At 43.0% G+C, this 23,220-nt stretch overlaps 1 protein-coding gene across 6 annotated transcripts; it reads right to left on the reverse strand.

Annotated features, from left to right (window-relative positions):
- Positions 1 to 125: 125 nt before the first annotated feature.
- On the reverse strand, positions 126 to 22,568 carry PRDM1 (PR/SET domain 1). Of its 6 annotated transcripts, none has more exons than XM_061427689.1 (7): positions 22,385 to 22,567; positions 20,509 to 20,757; positions 13,991 to 14,110; positions 10,231 to 10,483; positions 4,086 to 5,206; positions 3,481 to 3,609; positions 126 to 3,135 (listed from the first exon to the last, which is right to left on the reverse strand). In XM_061427689.1, the coding sequence occupies exons 1-7, from the start codon at positions 22,424 to 22,426 to the stop codon at positions 2,563 to 2,565; spliced, it is 2,487 nt and encodes an 828-aa protein (XP_061283673.1). In that variant the 5' UTR covers positions 22,427 to 22,567; the 3' UTR covers positions 126 to 2,562. The 6 variants fall into 6 exon arrangements, with proteins under 6 accessions (XP_061283673.1, XP_061283674.1, XP_061283675.1 ...); XM_061427690.1 differs by lacking the exon at positions 22,385 to 22,567 and adding an exon at positions 21,034 to 22,374; XM_061427691.1 differs by lacking the exon at positions 20,509 to 20,757 and having other exon boundaries at positions 22,385 to 22,568.
- Positions 22,569 to 23,220: the final 652 nt, after the last annotated feature.

Here is a 23,220-nt window from a genome sequence, read left to right on the forward strand (position 1 = left end):
GGTGGGGACATGAGCAGGATGGAGGCAAATTGTGTCACGTTCGGAATTTGTTCTAAGGCCACCCTTACAGTATGGCTAAGGTGTTGCTCCCTCACCCTCCACTCAAGACATTAGACAAGCATTGGTAAAGCATCAACATTTATATTTAATTTACATTTTGACAATTTGCACATAAATAACAATGTAAACCAGTACGTAAACATAAGATAGTTTGTTCTAGCAAAGTAAAAAGCCAGTAACTTTGGTCAGTTTTGAGTAGAAGAAAGAAAAAAACAAAACCACTCTTGATTGTGGGCTCAATATTCACATGTAAGAGGCCTCAGAGGGAAAGTCAGATGGTAGAGAATTACGGGGTCTCAAGCCACTGTGCAGGTCTCAGTAAAAATTTCCACTAATGAGAAAGCATGAGAGGGAAAAAAGAGAACAAATGAGTGATGGGGAATAGAAAATATTTGATGTCAGTGTCAGTATGATGCTTTGGTTTACTTATAATCAAGGACTGTTTGTCAAACACTGTTAAAAAAAATATTAAAAAAAACTGTCAGTTTCATTATTTAAAGGAACAGATCAGTAAGGCTCTTAGGTTTCCCTGGATTATCCTACATTTGTTGTTCTCTTCTGTAGGCTGATACTAGTTGCCACAGACCAAAATGCTGAATATATAAACCAGATTGATTAGTGATCCATCAGTTATTTAAGAAGGAAGGAGAGGAAGAGAGAAAAGTTACAGTGGTTGATGGGATTTCTATTTCTGGGACTTGGGTGTGACCACATCAGAATGTGACAAAAAAAAAAAAAAAAAAAAGCCATCTTAGATTGTCCTTAATAGTTAAAAAAGGTATGTCTCTTTCTCCCTGGTTGTTATGCGGTCCCCACCTTTGCACCAAAATTTTAGGATCTCTTATAATACCAAGGGGGTGCCCAAGCTCACCAATGTAATTGTGAGGTCATCGAGTGCTAATTAAGCAAAGAGTCAGAAAGGGTTTGATTTTTTTTTTTTTTTTTGCCATTAGGAAAAGAAGGATCTTTTACATGTTTTGGCTCACAATTTTAAGTGGTTATAAATATATTCTATATACATGGTATAGTGGTATAAATAGATTTATAAATATACATCATTGTCCGCTACACCTTGAATGCCAACGTGTTATCTTTGGGCTTAGCAGAGGACGAGGCAGAATGGGATGCATTCCATCTCTCTGGTGCACACGTGCTCTCTCCTCTTGAGTAGCAAATCATTAAAGATGCCATCACTTCCTGCACTACTGGACACACTCAATGAGGTAATTGTTGTTGAACAACTTTGCAATGCCCTTTCTTCTTCAATTAAATTAACCATAAAATGTAAAAACACAAATACTGAGGAAAAGTCTTGAGTTGCACAGAAAAAACAAATACAACTGATGTGTTGGGGACAGGAATGTTCATTACCCGCTTTGACCCTAAGACAACGAGAATACCCGTTTTCTGGCTTTTGGTTTTTAAAGTGTGGCCTGAGCCTATCTAACTCAAATCCTTCCTGGTGGAGCACCATGCTTGTGCAATTCTGACGTAATAACAAAAGACCAACAACAAAAACACCTGGACTCATGCCCCCAGACCTCACCCATACAAAACCATCTGTGCTTTGGAAACATTTTGCAGTGGTTTTAAACATGGCATTTGTCTTCTTCACATTTTCAGATAATACATTGGGATGCTAAAGTCTCATGGCCACTGCAAATGGTCACATGACTTTGGGGATGGGACAACCCTGTTTTTTTGAAGAGGGAGACAGACTGGCAACGCCTTATCACCTTTCTGGTAAATCTGTGATTGGGGGCAGGAATGCTGAACTCTCTACAGAAACATACAAGGTTTTTATTTCTTCCACCTATTACTGGTTAATTCTGCAAACATACCCCCAAATTATGTTCAAATGATACAAGGCTGTTCAAATAATATAATCCTATGAATGAACACATCAACTGCCTAACTTTGGCAATACTCAAACCTCACTTTCAAACCATTATTATAGAGGGAGGTTGACTTGAAGTAATGTATCTGTTTATTAAATCTTAAGATACTTAAAACAGATGTGCAGAAATTATCTACAAAGAATGGCCACCAGACAAAAATATAACACTTAACTCAAATTACAAGGAATTCTTCCAGTCATTGTAAACTTTTTTTAATTATTGCTTTTTGAATGATAAACTGTATAATAAATTATGAAGGATTATCATTGAAAAAATAATTATGGCTAGGCAATAGTCTTAGCAATGGGGAGGCTATGCAAACATATTCACACAAATATTCAAAATACAACAGGTTCAAATATATAGATGGGGTGTAAATAAGTATATATAATAGGTATATATATTGTCTTTGCCTCATTTATGCCCTGAGATTTCAGTAACTTTGGGGTTCCTTCTTTAATTCCAGAGAGGTGAGGGAAACCATCTGCCGTCAGGGAGAGCTTTGCAGAATTGGAATTATGTACAAGCGCTTGCGACAGGCACCCTGACTCGCCAAGTCGTAAGTTAAGAAACAAGACAAAACACCTTTTGTTTTCTGAAAATCTTAAGGATCCATAGGTTCGACTGTTTCTTCTTTGACCTTTACAGGTCCCAGAGGTAGTGGGTTGCTGTGAGGCAACTTCAGGAGGGACGGCTCTGTTGACTCATAGAGGTTATACCCTGAGAGCAGTCCATTTCCCAGGTTTCTTTGCAAAGACGCTTTCAGGCCAGTTTCTTCCTTCTCTTTTCTGACCACGGCCAGAATCTCGTTTTCCACCACAGAGGTCATGTCGATGTTGTCCTCCATGTCCTCCAGCCGGTCGGCATTGTCGCTGATGTCAAACTTCTCAATCTCTTCGTTGATTCTGGCCAGGTCCTCCAGAGGCAGCCCAGTGGCCGGGGCCACAGGACAGTGCCCCTTCAGGTGGACCTTGAGGCTGCAGAAATGGATGTAGCTCTTGTGGCAGTGGGCGCACTTGTGGGGCCGCTCCCGCGTGTGTAGGCGCTTGTGGAGTTTCAGGTGCACAAACTGCGTGAACTTGGCGGGGCACACCTTGCACTGGTAAGGTTTCTCTCCGGAGTGGAGTCGCAGGTGGGTCTTGAGATTGCTGGTGCTGCTAAATCGCTTGTGGCAAACCTGCAGTGTGGGGAGGGAGGCAGAGAAGGGAGGATGGAAACCAGAAGGTTAAGAGCTGCCAAGGGGAGGTGCCAGCTGCCCACCCACGCAGGACAAACTGGGAGGGGAAAGAAAACTCCCTGTGGCCCCTCACCGCAGCGCAAGGTGAATAGGGCGAAGTGGGGACGCTCCCACAGGGTGGTGGTTCCCTCCCCGACCATTGTCCACCCAGTGGAAGCCGGCTGTGTCATCTCATCAGCAGCCGAAGGAAGGCAGAATTCTTACGTTGGTTTAGGACACCAGGAGGGTGACTGTTGAGACACTGTGTACAAAGGTCGAAAGTTCTACCCAGAAAACACTGCCCACCTGGCATTCATGTGGCTTCTCTCCCGTGTGTACCAGGTAGTGTTTCTGCAGATGGGCGAGCTGAGTGAAGCCCTTGTTGCACGTCTGGCATTTGAAAGGTCGTTCTCCACTGTGCACTCTGAGGTGGACCTGGGAAGAAGCCACAACACATTAGCCTGGCTCCCAGTCTGCAGGCTGTAAGAGTGAACATCCCGGCTCAAGTACTCCGGGCATTTAGGATGCAAACCTCTTAAGCATCAAGGTGAAGTCTTAGAACAAATCAAACTCCAATGTGGGCTTCAGAACACTCTGTCGTGTCTGAGCTAAAGAAAACTCACAGCCTAAGCAGGGACTCCACACTGATCCTCTAGCCCAAACCCCAGATGTTTATTAATCAGCAGATACTGGGGGGAGGGGAAGTAACAGGTCCCAGGCTGCCTGGCCCACGATGCCATGCCTGGGTCTTACACGGAGGAAACAGCAATCAACAACCTGCAAGAGGTTTAAGTACCCAGGCGCGCTGTGTGCCCTCCCGGGGAAAGACCGCGCATCGGGGGTGGGGGTGGGGTGGGGGTAGGGGGTGGGGTGGGGTGGGGGTAGGGGGTGACCACGCCAGCCAGGCCTACCTTCAGGTTTGAGAGCTGCCCGAAAGTCTTGGCGCAGACGTTGCACTCATACTTGATCTTGCCGTTCTGCTTCTTCAGCGGGTAGGGGAGTGTCTTGTAGCCAGTCATGTTCCTTTTGTTCTTGATGAGATTCACCGCCTCCTCGCCTCCGGGGGCCGCAGCGGCCGCTGAGGTAGCTTTGGGCTGCACCACGTGCTCGGCCGTGGCGGCGGTCCCGGCTGTCGGGGAGCCGCTGGTGGGGGTGCAGGCCTTGTCCTTCAGGCTGGCGGCCGCCCCGGGGAGGGAGAAGGCACTGTGCGGCGCGGGCACCAGCACCTCCCGGGGGTGCTCGGGCTGCAGCAGGCGGCGCGCCCCCTCCGAGGGCAGCGAGCTGGGGAGCGAGGCGGACGCCAGCACCGGGGGAGGCAGGCCGCCCCCGCCCAAGAGGCTGCTGTACACCGGGTACAGCCTCGGGAAGAGGCCGAAGCTGTTAAGGCCGTTGATGTTGCTCACGGCGGCGCCCAGGCCGTTGCAGTTCATGCCGTAAGGGGGCAGCAGGAACTTCGGGTAGTGCGCGTTGTAGGAGGGGATGAAGGCGGGCGGCAGGTGGGTGGGCGGCCCGTAGCCGGCTAGGGAGCCCAGCCCCTCGGCGGCGGCCCCGTAGGGGGCGTTCAAGTAGGCGTAGGAGTCGCGGGCCTCCTGGGGGCCGGGGGCCCGCGGCGACACCGTGTTCCCGGGGCTGCTGTGCGGGCTGCAGCTCTGCAGGCTCCGGTCCGGGCTGCTGCGCGCCGAGGGGCTGGGCGTCGTGGAGGACGATATGGGGGAGTGAGTGATGTAGGGCGGCCGCTCCATCCCGTAGCATCCCAGGGGTGCTTTCAGAAAGTCTTCCGGGAGCGGGGCGCGAATCGGGTACACCACGCGCGGGTAGAAGGGCATCTCCGGGCTGCCGTTTTTCCTGAAGTCTTCCGCGTCCTTCTCTGAAGTGAGGGGTGAAATGTTGGAGCGGTACAAGTCCTTCCCTTTGGAAGGGTGGGAGTCCAATTTTAGGATCTCTTTGACGCTATACTCTCTCTTCGGGACACTCTTTGGGCACAGTTCATGTTTCTCAGTGCTCTGCTGCTTTGGACGGCTCTGGGTTTGTGCTGAAATAAAGGGAGATGATTACTCAGAGGGAGACAGAAAATTGAAGCGACATTGCCCAGGCTGCTCTCTCCTTGAGCAAACCTGAGCCCCAGCTGCCCCAAGAGGGCCACCTGGCTTCTCAACACCCACTCATTCTGGAAGGCTCATGCCACTCCAGTTCCTCCTCAGCAAAACCGGGTCACCGGTGGCATCAGTCAAATGAATAACATCGTTTGGATGACTGTTTCCACTGGTAAAATCCTCATGATAGAACAGTCCTGTTCAACCTAGAGTAGGAGCGTGCCTCCACGAAATACTGGGTGCGGGGTGTCACAGGTTAATAAAAGTCACAGTTTACCTAAAGGAAATCAGCACACCCTGTGAACTAGATGTGAAAGATGAAGACTCATTTCAAGTAATAAGCAGTCATCAATTTTCACCTCCATTCTTGTTTAATACGAATTTGATAAAATCCTGTTCAAACTGCCTCTGTCAAACAGATTAGCAAGGTGATGCAAACCCTTCCTCTGGATTTGCTGACAACACCAGAATTTCACTGAGGCTCCGGGTCTCACCAGGCTCCCAGTAATGCTGTCCCCCGGAATCACAAGGCGTTACATAGTCATCGCTGCCAAACCACAAATGGCACTTTGCGAGCCAGTTCAATTACTTAGAGCACCAAAGAAAACAGGCAGCGAAGATGAACACACGTATTCCAAAAGATGGCATATTATTACTTGGTAAACACACTGTTTAGGAACAGCAGCAATGCTCTTAAACAGAGCCTGTTTACGACAGGTTCTCCAGGTCATGGCCAGCACTGCTCCCTCCAAACACGCAGAACGAAAGATGCTTTCAGGAAGACACCAACCACCCAGAGCTGGGAAAACCGACCACTCCCTGCTCAGCCTTCCCTGGAAACCAAAAGTAAAATACAAGCTGCTTGGTTGGAGCTCTGGTTGTTGGTTGGTAAGCACTCCAGCCTGCACACCTGCCCTCAGTGTAGGGAGAGATGATCAGCTGTGGGTTTGTATAGATGCCATCAGGAGAGCTCTTGGCCTCAGCCTTAGAAGAGGACAGGCTTGGGGGACCTTGCTAAGCCTCCGTAAAAGCATCATTTTGTTGTCCCTGCTTGATTTAATGGAGGAAGAACTCTAGGCTTGATACCCGATAGGTCTAGAAATGAACTCTGTGGACTCCAGAGTCTGAACTCTTCAAATCCATTCTCTAGGCTGACAGGCTTGAGGGATTCGGTTCCAGTTTGAGAGCCCCCTCAGAATGTTATCTCTGCTGGCTGTTATCAGTTACTCCCGGGTGAGCCCGAAGCCCCAGAATAAACACAGCCCAGACACTATCAGGGAGGATGTGATGGGGGCAGTGATGGAAAGCTTGTTGAGGGAGAGGGATTTCTGAGGCCACTAAACCAAAATAAATACCCCCTTATCAGGCCAATATCAGTCTTTCAGTGAGGCTCAGCAGGCAGGAAGTTCAACTTGTCACTTTTGTTTTTTAAAGCTGAAATGGTAGAAGAAGAGAGACAACTAAGTTGGAAAACTGATAGGCAAGGCATCTCAGCCACAGGAGGGGATTTTGAGGCAAAAAAAGAATGATTTGGAGGCAACCATATAGGCTCAGGTTAAAAAAAAAAAAAAAGACGTAACCCGAAAAAAAAAGAAAACACAGAAGCTTCACCATCACAACTTTCTGCCATTGTTATGTGGCAAATTACATCTGAGTCTCCTAATTTTTTCTAGTAGCTTCCACACTCTCTGGGTTCTAATATTGAATAAATTAAAGTTATAAGCAGGAAGTTTTAATCTGTCCATAGCACTGCCCTCCTATTTATAGTCAGGTGTTATTGCTGAGCACCTCCATAATCCAATTATTGAACTGCTGCAAAGCTAACAATCGAGCCAACAACAAGAAAAGTTGGAATTTATTATTTTCTATGCAAAATACTGAGCAGAGTGTACCTAGCGTATCATAGCTCCACGATAAATGCTCACTATCTTACACCTTCATAAAAACACATTTATTTCCTATTAAAAAAAACAATATCTGGAGAGCAATGTCAGCCCCCCTCAGGTGTTCTAAAGTGTCAATCATGGAATCTATGCATGTGTGTGCTAAGTCACTTCAGTCGTGTTCGACTCTGTGCGACCCTATGGACTGCAGCCTGCCAGGCTCCTCTGTCCATGGGATTCTCCTGGCAAGAATACTAGAATGGATTGCTGTGCCCTTCTCCAGGGCATCTTCCTGATCCAGGGATCAAACCTGCGTCTCTTCTATCTACCAGCATTGGCATATGGGTTCTTTACCACTAGTGCCACCTGGGAAGCCCTCATGGAGTCTATATGAAGGTATATTAAAAAAACCATCCTTCAGTAGCTGAGTAATCAGTGGAGCTGGTGTCATTTCTGACTCTCCCACTCAGCAGCAGCTTGAGTTAACTTGAAAAAGAAAATCAAGATCTGTTTTTGTTCTTAATTCTTTAATGGCTGTAGGCGGACGGAGTCATTTCAAGAGTGAACTGCTTCTGAAGGCTCTGAATGGCTTAATTATGCCGACTCACATTTTCGATCTATAATAAGAACCCCCAAGACTATAAGAAAGAACCTAGAAGTTCTGCAGTAGGCAAAACAAAGTCTGTTTTCAACTGAAACTGAGAAAGCAGATTAACATTTAGAAGTCTATAATTTGGTCAACTGTTTTCTAGATGGGTTAGTTAGATAGACTGAAAAAAAAAATACCAAAAAAAAACCACACAACCTTGGGAGAGTAAGAGTTAAACCTAATAATTCCTACTTTTTTTTTTTTTTAATAACTATTTGTGATTTCTGGCTATTTATTTTTCTTGACTTCAGTTTTCTTCAAATCTGTTCTCCTCAAAACTCTACCAACTGAACCATCACTGCCATTTTAAAGCCCTCACAGAGATTCTGACACAGGCCTCTACTGTGCATGAAACATGGAACCCAACACAACTCATCTGAAGACACAATCTACCTTTTAGACCTGATGAAATAGTGGAAATTTTCCTGATCAGCATCTCAATCATCAGTTACCACACCTAGACAACTGGTTTCACAACAGGCAGCAGGAGTCTTGGCTTACTGTGACTGGTTATTGTGAACTTTCATTCTGTACTACGAATACTGGACAGTGAGTGGGTACCTGAAAATGTTCAACCACCATTTAGAAAAAACTCTGCATAAACATCAACAGATATTTGAGGGAACAAAGGTGTCATTTCATAGAGAACATGATTGTTCCTTCAGAGCTTAAAGAATAACCATTTGAACCTGAAAATTCTGTGCTGAAGCCTTTTGTTGGGGAATAAAAATTCAAGGCCTTTGGGACCTTTCTTTGTGTGGAAGAAGGTGAGGGATGTATGTGAAAAAACTGCTTTGTAGTTACTGCAAAGTCACCAAGGTGGGTCATTTAAAATGGAGTTACAGTTCAAAGAAAACAAAAAATCAAAGTCTTTTTTCTGAATCCATGAATGATGAAGCTCAAGGAATGTGAGGAGACCCTCAAGAAGCAGCAGCACATTTTCCTGGGAGATGGCCTGTTGGAGAGTAAGTTGCCTTTTGCCACTGGGCCTGGCACCTACAGAGGGTGGAAGAGCAGAAGGGCTCTTGGGATGCTGGGTACTAGTGATATAATGGGGACTCTTGCAAGTGCTAGAGAGATGAGGGAAAAGACCCACCACCATTGGCCAGGACCTGATTATACCTACTATGCTCAAGCTGGAAGCCAATTTGTTTCCAAACATTTCAAGGTTTTTTCCCCAAACCTCAAGGGTAACTATATGTGTGTACATAAGGACCACAAACACAAATGTAAAGATATTATGGTAGAGGTCTTTAAGCTTTTATAGCCTCAGCTTTTCAGAAAACTACAAATATAGTCTTGAGATCATTGGGAGATCATTGGGATGAGTACCAAATAGCTATAGAGTTGGATTATGCCTGACTAGGATAAGTAATTGGTTTGTTAATTGGCTAAAAATTTAAGTCAAATTCTAATTTATGTTAATATTAACATTCATCCCAAAGGTCTCAAAGGCCAAAATGTGAACTAAAACAATTTAGACTGCAGATAAAGCAAATGGGACAGCATATGGATGATTGATGAATCTGGGTAAAGTGTTTCTGGGAATTCTTTGTACTGTTCTTCCAACTTCTCCTTATGTTGGAAATGAGATCAAAACAAAAGGTTACAAAAATTTCAGCTTTTAGATGCCGAACTCTGAAACCAAAAGGAGAGGATTTTAAAAACCTGCTTTAAAAGCAGTCTGAGAATATACAACTATAGTTACAACAGGTTGGAATTTTATGGTAAATCTTACATCATTCCTAGAGATCACTTGAGAATGACTAAAACAAAGTAGCCCTTTGCAGAGAGGTCACGACAGCAACTTTAACCAATAGAAAAGTAAAAGCTTATAAACCTAAGGAACTGAAAATTTGTTAAGATAAAAGTGATAGGTGGTTACTGTAATACCGATCAGGAGATCAGATAATTAGGTTTTTACCATAAGGAAGGAAGCGAAGATATAAAATCTTCAGGGTTATCCATTTCGAATAAGATTTAAAAAATTATAGCTCCAAGTTTTTCTAAAACAATTATGTTTCGCATCAGACCATAACTTGATAACCAAATGTGCATCTACATTTCAAAGCTTATTTTAAGCACTGAGAAATTACCACAAACAAGGAACTATACCTTCCATCCTTGGCATGTCAGAACTAATCTCTATTACAATATAATCCTACCTGCCCCCTTTTGGACAGATTAACATTGGACCTTTATTTCTTCCTGTACATTCAGAATTGCTCTCAGTATTTTTTAAATGATCAAGTTTCATTATAGGGAATAGAGACTGAAAAAAATTGTTTTTCTCTTCCCAGTGCTGAGTTTAAGCCACCTACTTGGCCCATCAAATGAAGCCATGTAATTAAACAACATGTTATTAGTGCAAAGGGGCAGAACTGACATTACTGGCATTTTTAATTTTTTTTTTCTTCTGTAATCCACTTACTGAGATTCATCATTGTCAGCTCTCCGGAATAAGGGTAGTGAAGCCTTTCTGCAAAGTCCCGGCAGTACCACACAAGAAGCTCCTGGTTGGCAGGGATGGGCTTAATGGTGTAGAAGTAGATGTTCATGCCGTTCTGACAGGCGGCCAGGTTCTGCTCCCGGGCAGTGTGCGCTGGGTTCACGTAGCGTAGCCAGTTGCTCTTCTCCTCATTAAAGCCATCAATGAAGTGGTGAAGCTCCCCTCTGGAATAGATCTGCGCAAAAGAGAAGAGAGACGTGGAAAATAAAGCCCCCAATGCAATGGAAAGCTTGCCAGCACATGGCAAGTGTGATTTCTGGTCCCTGACTGCCTCATTAGAAAAGGAAATCAGTTTAGCCGGAGTTGTCTTGAATCAGCAGAAATAAGGGAGGAAACGGGAGGCACGCTTTATCAGTTACCTTTTCCATTTCAGTTTTAGGGTCTTTTCATGTTTGGGGAAAACCTACAGAAGAACGAAACCCAAGATTTCGTTTAAGGAGCTGCCGCACCTAGTACTCCATCTGCTAGCAGAGTGAATGGCGCACAGGCAGCACGGCTGGCTTGAGTTCCGATCATTCTGACTTTTAATGCTTTGAGTCACTAGGTATTAGACCAACCCGACTGAGTACGTCAAACTGAGTCTCTCAGCTTTTTCTATGGCCTCTGTACTTGCCCGTTTCCTACACCCCCGCCCAAGGCTTAAACTCTGCAAACATCCTCCACCCCCAAGCCTCCTAGTCCAGCAGTAACACTTGTTCATATGAATACTTGGAACTTTGCCTTTTTGTGGAAACGCTGGGTGGGGCCAAGGTGAACTTCACCTGCCATAACAAAGTGAACACTGGGACAGAAGCCAGCATCTGACAGTCTACTGAGAAGTCACTTTTCCTCTTGATGAATGTGTTCGGCCTTGTGCTTTTCTTTCAAGGCTGAGGGAGGGAGAGGGAACCCTCTTATCTGTGAGGGGGGTGGCTAAGACACCACTCACAGAGCCCTAGGGTTTGTTTTTGGAAGAAGAGGAAAAAACGGTGTTGTTCTTTAAAAGCAATACAAAATGAGGAATTCAAAGTTTGTCGTAGAGTTACTACTACTTCTGGTTAGCAGATATCCTCAGGCCACTCGGTAAAAAGGTAAAGTCTTACTGAAACGACTTTATAAACAGACCCTTTACCTTCCCCAGAAAGTTTCTCTTTCCCTCTTTTTAAGATGTACCCATCTCATCTTAAGACTTAAGAAAGATCCTTACACATATACAAGCAGTACCTCGTTTTCTGCAACTTGGAGGCTCCAAGTCATAGGGCATGATTCACAGCAGAAGTTTTGCTCTAACCGGACAGCAGGTCATTGCTTTGTTCTTAGTCACATACTGACTATGTTAATCTCTAAAGTGTTTCTGTATTTCGCTCAAACGTTATCAGAGACAAAAAGGAACTCTGTCCCTTTAACACAGGCAGTAAACACCAGAATCACTTTCTTTTAAGAGTAACTTCCTGTAAATTGTGAAGGGGGAAATACATGTGGCTTCATCAAAGCAGCTTATGAGAGCTTTTGCGGTGTGTTTTGTTAAGAGAAAATGGAACAAGGCTGGGTGAATTCTGCTATCAAGAGGGGTTTTCAAGTTTGTTTACTCTGATGTGCAAACTTCCAGGAACACGGGGTTCCATCGCTCTTGCACTCTTCGCTGGGCGGAAACTGCTTTCTAAAGCTACGGGTATGTTGATTCCAGTCAGTCTTCCACAGACTACAATTTACTGTATCCTCATTTAAAAACAGAAATGTCGATGCCATGAAGTCACACACACACACACACACACACACACACACCCCCACAAGAAAATAAAATAATGATACGTCAGATGAACACTGCTGCCTATCACCCTCACTTTATTTCCATATATTATCAAGAAGATTAAAAACGTGCTGACTCATAGCACAGTTACAAGAAATGTCACTGGTTTCTCAACTTGAACATCCCTTCTCTTCTTTGTGTAATTTGCATGAAACTTTTTCTTTCCTCACAACAGATGTTCATACTCCTGCCAACAAAATCGGGATGCTTTTAACATGTGGGGAGTCATCTCCTACAGTGTCCTTTGCATGTGAAGGACCAAATTCAAATAAATCCTCTCAGGGAAAGCATTTCAGCTACTTAGAGTGGATCTTCAATAAACTAGGGAACTGAGACAGAGATAGGAGGTTCTTAAATATTTCTTGTCATTTTTTGGGAAAGGACCATGCATTAACCACACTTATGCTGGATTGTTTTAATTCAGACCTTAGACTCAAGAATTACAAACATCTATGGCTCACTTCTCAGAAGACCTTATTGGCAATAAAGGCAAAAGTGCACTCACATTTTACCCATTATTAGTCAGGTATTAAATGTATTTTAAGTATGAGTAATTATTAAATTTTGAGCATGCAATTCATAGTGGAAACTTCTCAGTGATCTCTTTTGTTCAGAAAATAGTAAAGTAGATTTCTTAAAATACAAAACTTCCTGTTTTTTTTTTTTAAAAGCTTGTTTCTTAGGAACAGCTTCTGGGTGATCACAAACTATAGGTCTTTTATAAAAATACTTGTCCAAAAAATATAAGCATTCTAGGTAAATCCGACCAGAATAAGTATAATATGGGCTTCCCTGGTGGCTCAGTGGTCAAGAATCCGCCTATCAATGCAGGAGATACAGGTTCAATCCCTGGGTTGGGAAGATCCCCTGGAGAAGGGAATGGCAACCCACTCCAGTATTCTTCCCTGGGAAATCCCATGGGCAGAGGAGCCTGGTGGGCTATATAGTCCATGGGGTCACAAAAGAATAGGACACAACTGAGCGACTAAACAAGTAAGTACAATACAGTTTTTGTTGCTACCATGCAACTGTTTCTTGAAAGAATTTCAATAAATGTTTCCCAGTAATCATGTACATTTTATGCAAGTCTATATACATACATACATATAATTGCTTTTAAATTTATTTTCTAATTGAGGAAACGGAGTATCCAGAGAGATGGATGGGCAAATGGAAAACAGTCTGCTTTTTTCTATTCATTCTCATCCAGGGTCTTTTACCTAAAGATTCCATCTAATTAGTTCACCTGTGAGATTTTTTTCTAACTGTGATATTCCAAAGGAAACTGGATTGACTAGATGGGGTGTTAAAGGGAAGTTTATCCTCTTGAATGTTGTAAGCATCTTCCTTACACTATGGAATAACTTATGTGCTGTCAAATCCAGCAGTTTCATGGTACAGATGCATTTAAACAGGATGAGTCTTGTAGTCCATCTCCATTCCTCCAGTACCATCCTTCCTAAATGGCATTTATTTTCAAGGTAATTCATTTGTGATTACTCGTCCACTCAATTAAAGTTAAGTCAGCAAGAAATCAAGAAGGGGTGAAATCTAAGACTTGGTGACTCATTACTACTTCCTTGCACAGAAATGCAAATGAACTTACCCTTGAAGCAAGCAGCAAACTGTTTCCTTTCATCACAAAACTCCAATGAATCGCAAAAAGTTAAGATTCACACAGACCACCTCTTCACCCCAACTACCTTCAAGCTGTGTTTCCCAGGCTGAATTTTTAACCCGTTTCATCACAATTGCTTAGAATTCCCTGTGTCCGTGAGGACCCTGAATATTGTGGGGAGCTCCAGGACAGTTGAAGAAGGAAGTGACCCAGCAATTTTAGTTTCATTTTTTCCCCCTGATACTTAATGAGTTGGGAAAAATTTCCCTACTTACCCGCCAAAAATATTTCCTGTTGGCGTTCTTGGGAACTGCATCACTGGTGTAGATTTCACCTATTAGAGGTCCAAAACGTGTTCCCTTTGGTATGTATTCTTTACTCACCACTCCAGTAATCTAAAGGGGGTAAAACATATGAAACAGTGAGTTCAACAGTAAAATATGAATCGATCTTTTCATTTCAATGAGTTGAATTGTCAAATGGTAATACCACCAATGATAACAAAATTGTGCTATGGAGAGCAGACATTAATCGTGCCTACATAATTAACAACGAGCCTGACTTTTGGGGAAGACTATCTGTTAAACTCACAGATGATAAGCAAATAAATATTCAGCCAAGTATAATAGTCTAGTTCTCTGGTGACTGAGGGTCCAGTATTTTTTATTAATACTTTTTATGCTAGAAGAACAGAGTGGGTAAAACTATTCCATTTTAGGATGAGTTTCGAATACTGCAGAATTAGTCAAGGTTAGACCATTTTAGCCCACTCCTAGTTTCCTATTTCTTCTTCTCCCTCAAACCATAAACACAGTGTGCTTAAGGGGAATAAAATAGTTTTAACCTCAGAAACCAAAGTAATGTTCTTTGGTTGTTCCACAAAGGCCTAAGGAACCAGAAACAAAACATAATATATTTTTTTCATTCCAGATGAGGTTTTTTGTTTTTTTTTTCTTTCTTTATAATTTGTAAGTTCTCTTTAGTAGAAGGAAATTCTTTCAAGTAACTTTGCTCTTCTCTAGCATCTTCTGCTCAACGGTGGTCAAAAGTCTTCCTCTGAAATGGAATTTATACCTAGGAGAGCTGTGGGTTCTAAGATTGAGGAAATGGCTTTGTTAGACTGGATGGATCACACATTTGACTTTGGAGGGCCTTGCTAAAAAGAAACATGTTAACTATACCAGTTCCTCCCTGATGGTAAATTTCTTGGGGTCGGGGGTGGGGTTTAAAAAAAAAGTCACCAACCATGAATCAGGAAGTAATTCGTCATTATTCAAAAGAACTCTGTAACAGTCCTTTACAACACTGTGCAGTACATTTTGTTTTTTATTCACTCACTTTCCCATTTTGATTTTCTTTTCACCCAAAACAGCCTACAAATCACTTACTGAATGCCTTATTGATATGGACCAAGAGGAGAGGTAAAAACATATTTATCTCCAGTTTTTATTATCCCTGGTGGCTCCTTTCTAATTGTGCACCTGAAATGGTAGGCCTTTATATATGAATCAATAAATGTTTGCAGTGGAATCTAAGATTTTGGTTTTGATATACACTGATACTTCATTAAATCTCATCAACAACCGAAATCTTTGTTTAAAAAGATATAGAACACACCTACACACTTGTGACAGACCAGTCTTTCTCATATACATGACTTAAAAATTAATTTAAAAAATTTAATATTCAATATACAAGCCAATGGAGCATACCGAGACTGGAAAGACAGAAAAAAAGAAAATTTCCTATACCCAACACAAGTTGAAACAAGGTTGGTAAGCTAGAGTGTTATTTTTGGTCCGTTATGAATTTCTGGCAAGAGCTGAAAAAAGCAGATGTTCATTTCATTCTCCTCCTCTGCCTCATTTACATCTATCTGCCCTTTCAATAACAGTTCATCGTTATTGGTATATGTTGGCAGTATAGCTCTGCGGAGTACCTTATAACAGCCTTGAGTTAAAACGCATCCTAAAGCTTAAGTAGACTTATTCAGAGGTTACTGTTTATTATGTATTATTGAAATGAATTTGAAAAATTCATGGAATCGGCTTTTATGACAGAAATCATTTGGCATTCATATCTGAGTGATTATTCCATAATATTAAAATGACAAACAGGAAAAACAAATAATGGCATTCACTGGTGAGCCAATAATAAGCAGTTGATATTTTCAACATATCCACTTTAAAGCAGTAATTTTAAAAAAGGTACTCAACTGGTTTATCAACTTTGTTTTAAATTATAGTCTCTTGCAGACAATGTCTTGGGAGTCAGAGCTTGATTACCAACAAGTAGTATGACAACGAGGTCAGGGTTTTTCTCTTGAATTGCCATTCTTTAACCAATGGGCTTCGTATTCAGCTATCAATCTTACACTAAGAAAATACACAACACTTTCTTATGGTCCGAAAGAAGTCAACTAGCAACTTGTTCCTACAAAAGAATTTGCAGAAGACATACGCCACCAAACATCTTTGAGCGCAGCCATAGGCAAGTCACTGGCGAAGATATGAGAGGGCATTAAAGAGCTCCTGCCATCAATAGCCATACAAATGCAACTCACCAGACAAGACAGGAGAACAATTGTCTGGAAAGGGAGGTCTGCGGAAATCCTCAAGTCCCAAACAAATAAAAGAGCCTCAATACCAGATTATCTTTACAAGTGAGACAGAACACTAATATTTTAAGTTCTGTGATCCATAGAGCTTTGGGTACTTATATACTCACACATGAATAAACAGAGACACCAAATCAGAATTTTGAGGCTGGAAGGAACCGTTTAGCTCATATACTATCTCTATCCATTCCCAGTTCAGCACCCTATCTCACAATCAGCACCTTCATCTCAGATCCTTATCTGAGAAATTATTCAAAGAGGACATAAGAGCTATAACTAAGATTCCAGCTCTAAGACTCCTGAGCTCAGCCAGGTAACTAGAGCGGGGATCAGAACCAGGGTAGTTTTTAATGGGAAGAGACTAAGTCATACTTCTCCCTCTGGCCCTGGAAAGATTTGGATGTGAATCTTAACCAACAACCAACAACATTCTATCCTTGGAGCCAGCACATAATGTAGGGAAACCTGGTGTGTGCCTTGAATTTCCCAGAACTAGAAGGACTAATTAAGAATGTGTTCACCTAAGCTCAGGAAGGAAACTTCACTGGAACTGACCAGGGTCCTAAAGCATCATTGCTGGGCCCAGACTCCTGTGTGCCTCCCATAAATCTACCAGCGAGAGGATGCTGGCCTTCACACTTCCCCGCCTGCCCGCTCTTCCCAGCTGTGTGCTCTGTGCTGGGCTGACCCCTACAGATCTATCAACAGCCTCAGTTACACAACATACCCTGAAGTCCAAGACCTGCAGACAAAAAATAGGGCTTGTTTTCCATTTCACAAAATGAAGATGTCACAACTTAGTACGGGTGGACTAGGAGTCCTGAATCAAAGTTTGATAGAAAGGAGAATAATTTTTTTTAAAGCGAATTCCCTCTTCAGGAATATATGAATATACACATGAATCTCACTGAGTTTCAAGCAGAAATATCATTCAGGTCTAACGATGGGATAAGTATCCTCACCCCAAATTATATTAAAATCATTTTAATTACTAGCTACCTCTTCCCCTCCCCCTCAAAAGAAATGACTCATTAGATTAAAATTCTATTTTGAATACAAGGATATTTGCATTGAGATGGTTAGTGCTCTGCAGTGAACCAAGACTTCAGCCTGCACTTTACTCCATTGTTTTTAAAAGGGGGTGGAGTGGAAAGAGATGTTTTTGGAAAGTTTCCTTAATTATCTTTATATTAAAGGAAATGCCTGGTTACATGGTCTCCCAATAAAAGGCAGTGTGAAGAGGGAATTGCATATTATGGCGAGATACTTTTTACAGATGACTTAATAATGGACTTCAATCAAAATGGACACTGAGTCCCCATCATCGGCCTGATGTTTAATTGCCACATGATGCTGGAGTTCAGGCTCAGAGCCACAGAGCCTCTGAATTCAACGCAAGCAACCTCAGTTCAGGCTACGGCTTCTAGAACAGAAGTGTTTAAATCAATCTTTCTGTGTTCAAGTATTCACAGTAGATTATTTCAGGAGATCAAGGGGAAAATCCCCCTAAAAGAATAACCCAGCAGTTTAAAAAGTTTTAAAAGTTTTTTTGAATAGAACATCTATATTTGGTTTGGGTTCTGGAAATAGGAAGTAAGAACAGCCTCATTAAAGGTGCAAAATGATTCTAAACTAAATCTAAAAATGAGGGTCAAGATCAGAAATACGGTTTGTATGTTTTGTTTTTAAACCAAAAAAAAAAAAAAAGAAAAAGGTGCTGACACATAGCACAAATTCATAATGAAAAATGGTCTTGTTAAAAAAAAAAATCCCCAGGATGTCAGCACATCAGTACATAATGTAACATCTTCTGCTACTTAAATGAAAACATTTAAAGAAGGGCAAGATACATCGGTCAGATAAAAACTACATGTACAAAGGCTTTTTTCCTCTTTCCACGCCTTGTGGGACTGAAAGAACTGAATAATGATAATGTAAACATTTCATCCATTCTGAAGGTTCCTGTCCTAGAACTGGTTTGCAGCTATCATACTCTCAATGGCTCAATTTCACAGTTCTCTTTCACCATCTTGAGGGAGCTGTCCTTTTCCAAAAGGCAAAAAGGAAGGAGAAACTGAAAAGCAGGCACTCATTACAGAGGGAGCTTAAGCCAGTATTATTACATTTAAGCTGGTTTCCTGCTGACTTTTATGATGAAGGACTAAAGACATACTGTTCTCTTCAAGCATTTCGGTAAAATCAAATAGGAGAAAATAGAATAAAAGAACCCTGGCCTCTTACTAGGTTTGTTCTGAAGGACCCTCCTTAGGAATACAGGTACCGTATGCGTTTTCAGTGCTGAACATACGAAATAAGGAGTTAACACATGCAGTGAAAAAATGCCAAACAAGCTTAAGAAAGGATTGGTCTGAAGTATGTTAAGACGATAAATAAAACCACAGTGACACCAAGAGGGGCCAGTGTAGCACAATGTAGAAGCATTAGTTGGAAAGTCTGAAGAACTTTGCTCCAAGTCTGGCTCTGCCTCCAAGTATACACCTTAAGTCCATGCCTAGTTTTTTGAACTTTGGACTAATGATCTAAGGGCATTGTTTTTTCTATTTAGCTATTATTTTAAATAGAATGATGAAAATTGAAAGACAGGCTAAGAGCTGAAATGAGGACAATACTACAGAACTAAAAGGCAAGGATGAACCAGAGTAGAGGTCTTGATTTTAATCCCAAGCGGCTGGACAGGGCAACACAACACAATTAAAATCTGGGAACAGACCAGTATTTGGTCAAATTTGATCTGGGAAAAAAATGCTACAGTTTTTAAAGCCACAGACAAACCTTACAGACCCAAACAAATCCTACACTGATTCCATGGGCCACAAACTAAGAGACTTTCTATAGAAAAGGGTGTTACTTTCACAAAAAAGGTGTAATTAAGCCTGACTTCTGGGGTCAAGTTTTTGGTAATGTTCACATACAAACACAATTTAAATTTTGCTTTTTATGAAATCAGCCTCCTCTCTCCCAGTAGGAAAAACGGGGAGCGGGGGTGGGGGGGAGTTGAGTTTTAATGAAACCCAAAGCAGAGTTGCTCTATTTAATTTTAGACAGCTGTGTCACCCCCTCACTAACAACACTAAACTCAGACACACCAACAGGAAAGAGACAAAGTATTTCCCAAATCAGCTCTCAACGCCTTCAAATACTGTTCCTTAGGGAAGGAGGAAAGTGATTTGACATGGTTGTTAATGAATAGTCTCGGGATGGAATTCTGGACTCCTACAGCAAAAGACCCATCGCCCCCTTTCACGACTTTCTGAAGGCAGTGATAGGATTGACAGTGAGTGACGGGAATGGTGGTGCTAAGTCTGTGGTGGGGTTGATTCCTTCAACTCAGCCCTGCAGTCGACCCACGAGAGCAACTGCAGTAGCTGAATTCTCAAAACAAGAGGTGGTTCTGCAAGTTTTTTCACAGCTAAACATCACGCCTTGCTATAATCATTATATAAAAGGGTAAACACAAATCCTTTGCTCATTCCAAGTCTGGGTTTTCAACCCCTTTGAAACAACAAAGAGTGTACCCACTTCAGAGGCTAAGAAGGAATCAGCCTGCCAGCCCTGCCAAAGCAAAGGAGCTGCTGCAGATAAACAGTGGTTAGCTCTGAAGTCATCCGGACAGAGGACACTTTTACATGAACCTCTTCTCAATTTACACCATCACTTCTGTTCATAAACACGTCAAGGTTTTGAGAATAATTTTAGAAACCCAGCTAATAAAGCTGGCTCGTTAAAAAAAGACTAAAGCCATCTCATGACCAAAAGGAGACAAAAGAAACATGAAAAACATTTTTCTCAAAGAAAAAGTTTTCTCCCTCCAAAGCAATTGTACTGGGTGATGAGGGCCAGTGAGTCCAGAGCGGTCAGGAAACTTTCTCGAAGCTGCTGACAATTTCACCCACCCCATGCTGCAATTCGGCTTTTCTAAGATATGTCAACTTGCCAAAAAATTTAACTGTTTACTGATTAATATGGAATAGTCAAGAGCTGGAGAAAATAAGCAGGGACAGACTTAGGGCAAGAGAAAGCAATGAAAGAAGTGAATTAAGTGATCAATTATTTACTGATACTTACAGATTCTCACAGATATACAAGGCCTCAAGGGCAAGTAGGGAGATTTGGCATCAGGTGCCAATCTTCTTCAGCAAGAAACCAGAGGCTTACCTCTTTGCTGTTTGTGGCATATTTGAAAAGCAGATTCCTCGGTAAGGAAGCCTCCGCCTGAACCGAAGTGCCTCCTTCCACACCAGAATCCCAGGGGTGGTCATTCACAATGTATGTACACTTCTCCTCAAACTCAGCCTCTGTCCACAGAGTCATATCCGCGTCCTCCATGTCCATTTTCATGGTCCCTTCAGTCCCCTCTGCCAACCCTGGAACCTTCACAGCACTGGAGCTACACTTGGGGGCAGCCTGGAAGAGAAGGGAAAGGCCTTTAATCCCCATTGTCCCGTGGCTCCTCTGAGAGGCTATGACTAATACAGTCGTCTGAAGACTTTAAAAGCAGATGCAGAGTGCTCGGTACAGTTGAGTAAGAGCCAAAAAGCCGTATAAAGATTGCCTTGGAGAAGCAAGGTTTTTAAATGCTATCCTTTAACAACAATAACAACAACAAAGAGTGTGGCAACCTCACTGGAAGACAAAGTTTTAAAAAGAAAAGAACCACCTCCGAACAATCCCAGGCTTTACCTCTCACAGCAGAAAAATGTTGTGGGCGCCCAGTCCTCTGTCCCAGGACGCCTGGGGTCATGGCCGCCAGACCCTCAACGCTGTGGAAAAGCTGCCTCAGAAAAGTGTCACAAACAAGGAGAGGAAGAGGAAGGAGCTCTGTCTGCCTCTGAATGAAGCTAAAAATGGAAAGCGCGTGTGGTGCAGGAGCGGAACCCAGCCTGCCTTTTCCAAATGGGGAAGACTGAACTTTCCCACCAGCTCCCAACTCAAAACAACTTTCAAAACAACTTACCCCCCCCCCCCACACCCCCTCTGCAGCGCGATCTCTTTCATCCTCTCACATGGAAGACTGAAAAGGACTGCATCCTGCCAGCATCACTGAGCTGCAGCTTTTCAGAAATCATTTGGACCATAGGAAAAGACGAGGAAAGATGGGGGTGGGGGGCAGGGGGCAAACTCCCCACAGTTCCTTTTGATTGTGGGTATCTTACGCCAGATTGAAAAAGCAAAAACAAAACATAAAACTGTTCAACAGAATTCCCTAAAGAGAATTCCTTTAGGAGCCCTCAGCTACAAATAGCACTTTCCATTTAAATCTGAAAGTGTACGAATTCCCAGAAGTCACTGATGGGCTACAGTTTACTGTAACTAAAGTTATAACAAATATAGAAGACTCAGAAGACAAGCTCTGCTTCCACTTGTAAACTGATAAGGGTATTCCCGAAAATCCCCCCCTCACACGCAGGAAAAGTGCTTTCCAAAGAGAGAGAGGGGGTAAAAAGGTAAACAACGTCTGCAGTGTTTTCCCATACAGACGTGTTGGGGGAAAAAGTAGGAACGTATTAAAAAGGAGTAGGGTATTATTTCCATGTAAGAACGTGTCCTCGTTAGAATGTAAACACAACACTGTCCAAGTCCTTCAGGGTGGCTTTTCCATTCTTCTGTTTCTTCTCTAAATATAATGACCCCCCCCTTTTTTAAAAATCAGATGCGAAATTGTCCTTCCCTCAGTCACGACTGAAACAAACGTGCTTAAGTCTACGTAGTTGCGACATGTACAGTCACGATGCCACATAAGTGTTAAAATAAAACCAAAATTTAAAATTAAGCCAACGCGGAATAGTTACTTTTGTTGGACGGGGGTGGGCGGGAGTCACTATTGAAATTTCAATGAACTGACAATTATGCCTAGAACTGAAAGGGTTAATGATTCATAAGGAAAAAGTCTTATAAATGTTTGACAGTGCTAAGTGCCCTAAAGCAGAAGCATTTCTGGTTTATACTGCGACTACGTTAGCCGAAAAGAGGAGGGGGGGGGGCGAAGTTTTCAGATCAATTTCAGAATCAAAAACAAGATCAAGTTCCTTACCAAGGTCGTACCCACACGTTTTTCCAAGCAAATATCCAACATCTGAGATAAATGTCGCTCATGCCTAAACAGTCCGCAGTGCTCCGCGTCCCCTCCGGGCCGAAGGCTGGCGCGCACCGCGGCGGTGCCCTTCTGCTCGGCCGCCCGCGCCCGCGTCCCGGCTCCCGGCGCGGACAGGTGCCGCGCTGCTCTGCCTCTCCGCAACACTGGAGGGCCGAGTGTCACGGCTGCGCTTACAGTCTGTGTTAACCCGGCCGGCGGCTCGGCCCTTACCCCCTCCCAGCTTGCAGATTTCCCATTCGTGATTCACTCCTACCAGTCGCCTGAAGAGGGGGCGTGGCCGCACCTGGCCAAGCCGCGTCGAGCTCAGTCTAGGGCTTTCCCCCCAGCCCGCGAGCGCCCAGAGCTTCCTCTCTCCGTATCTGAATTTCAACATTTACTTGGAATCGTGACTTCCCTTTGAAGGCATTTAACCTCCGCGTAGACTCGGACTGTATTGTATTCTAAAGACTCCAGACCGCCCTCCTTCCTGCTGCGGCTTTGTGAGGGGGCGCACATTCCTTAAATTCAGGGAAACCTAAAAAGGATCTAAACTTCTTGGAGTTCCTCGGCCTAGGTCCAGTTAGAAAGCTTACAAAACTTACTTGAAAAGAACACGTGAAAAAGAGCAATTAATTTGCATGTTATGAAATAAGACGGAGCTGTCTAGTCCTCAAGCTATTGCTTGGGAAATAAAGGACTCCTTCCTCCCGCCCCCGTCCCCCCCCCCCCGCCCCAAAATTTGTAAGCGTCCATTTCTCCTGATTATTAAAGCTCATACTTAGTAAAACTGACCT

This window comes from Bos javanicus, chromosome 9, assembly GCF_032452875.1.
Source record: "Bos javanicus breed banteng chromosome 9, ARS-OSU_banteng_1.0, whole genome shotgun sequence".
In the NCBI taxonomy this organism is placed as follows: domain Eukaryota; kingdom Metazoa; phylum Chordata; class Mammalia; order Artiodactyla; family Bovidae; genus Bos; species Bos javanicus.

Coding starts and splice junctions, on each gene's coding strand:
- PRDM1 (XM_061427689.1), bottom strand. CDS start 22,426: ATGTTGGATATTTGCTTGGAAAAACGTGTGGGTACGACCTTG. Junction 20,758..22,384: donor AACGTGTGGGTACGACCTTG/GTAAGGAACTTG, acceptor CTTCTCTTCCAG/GCTGCCCCCAAGTGTAGCTC. Junction 5,207..10,230: donor GCTGACAATGATGAATCTCA/GTAAGTGGATTA, acceptor CCTTTATTTCAG/CACAAACCCAGAGCCGTCCA.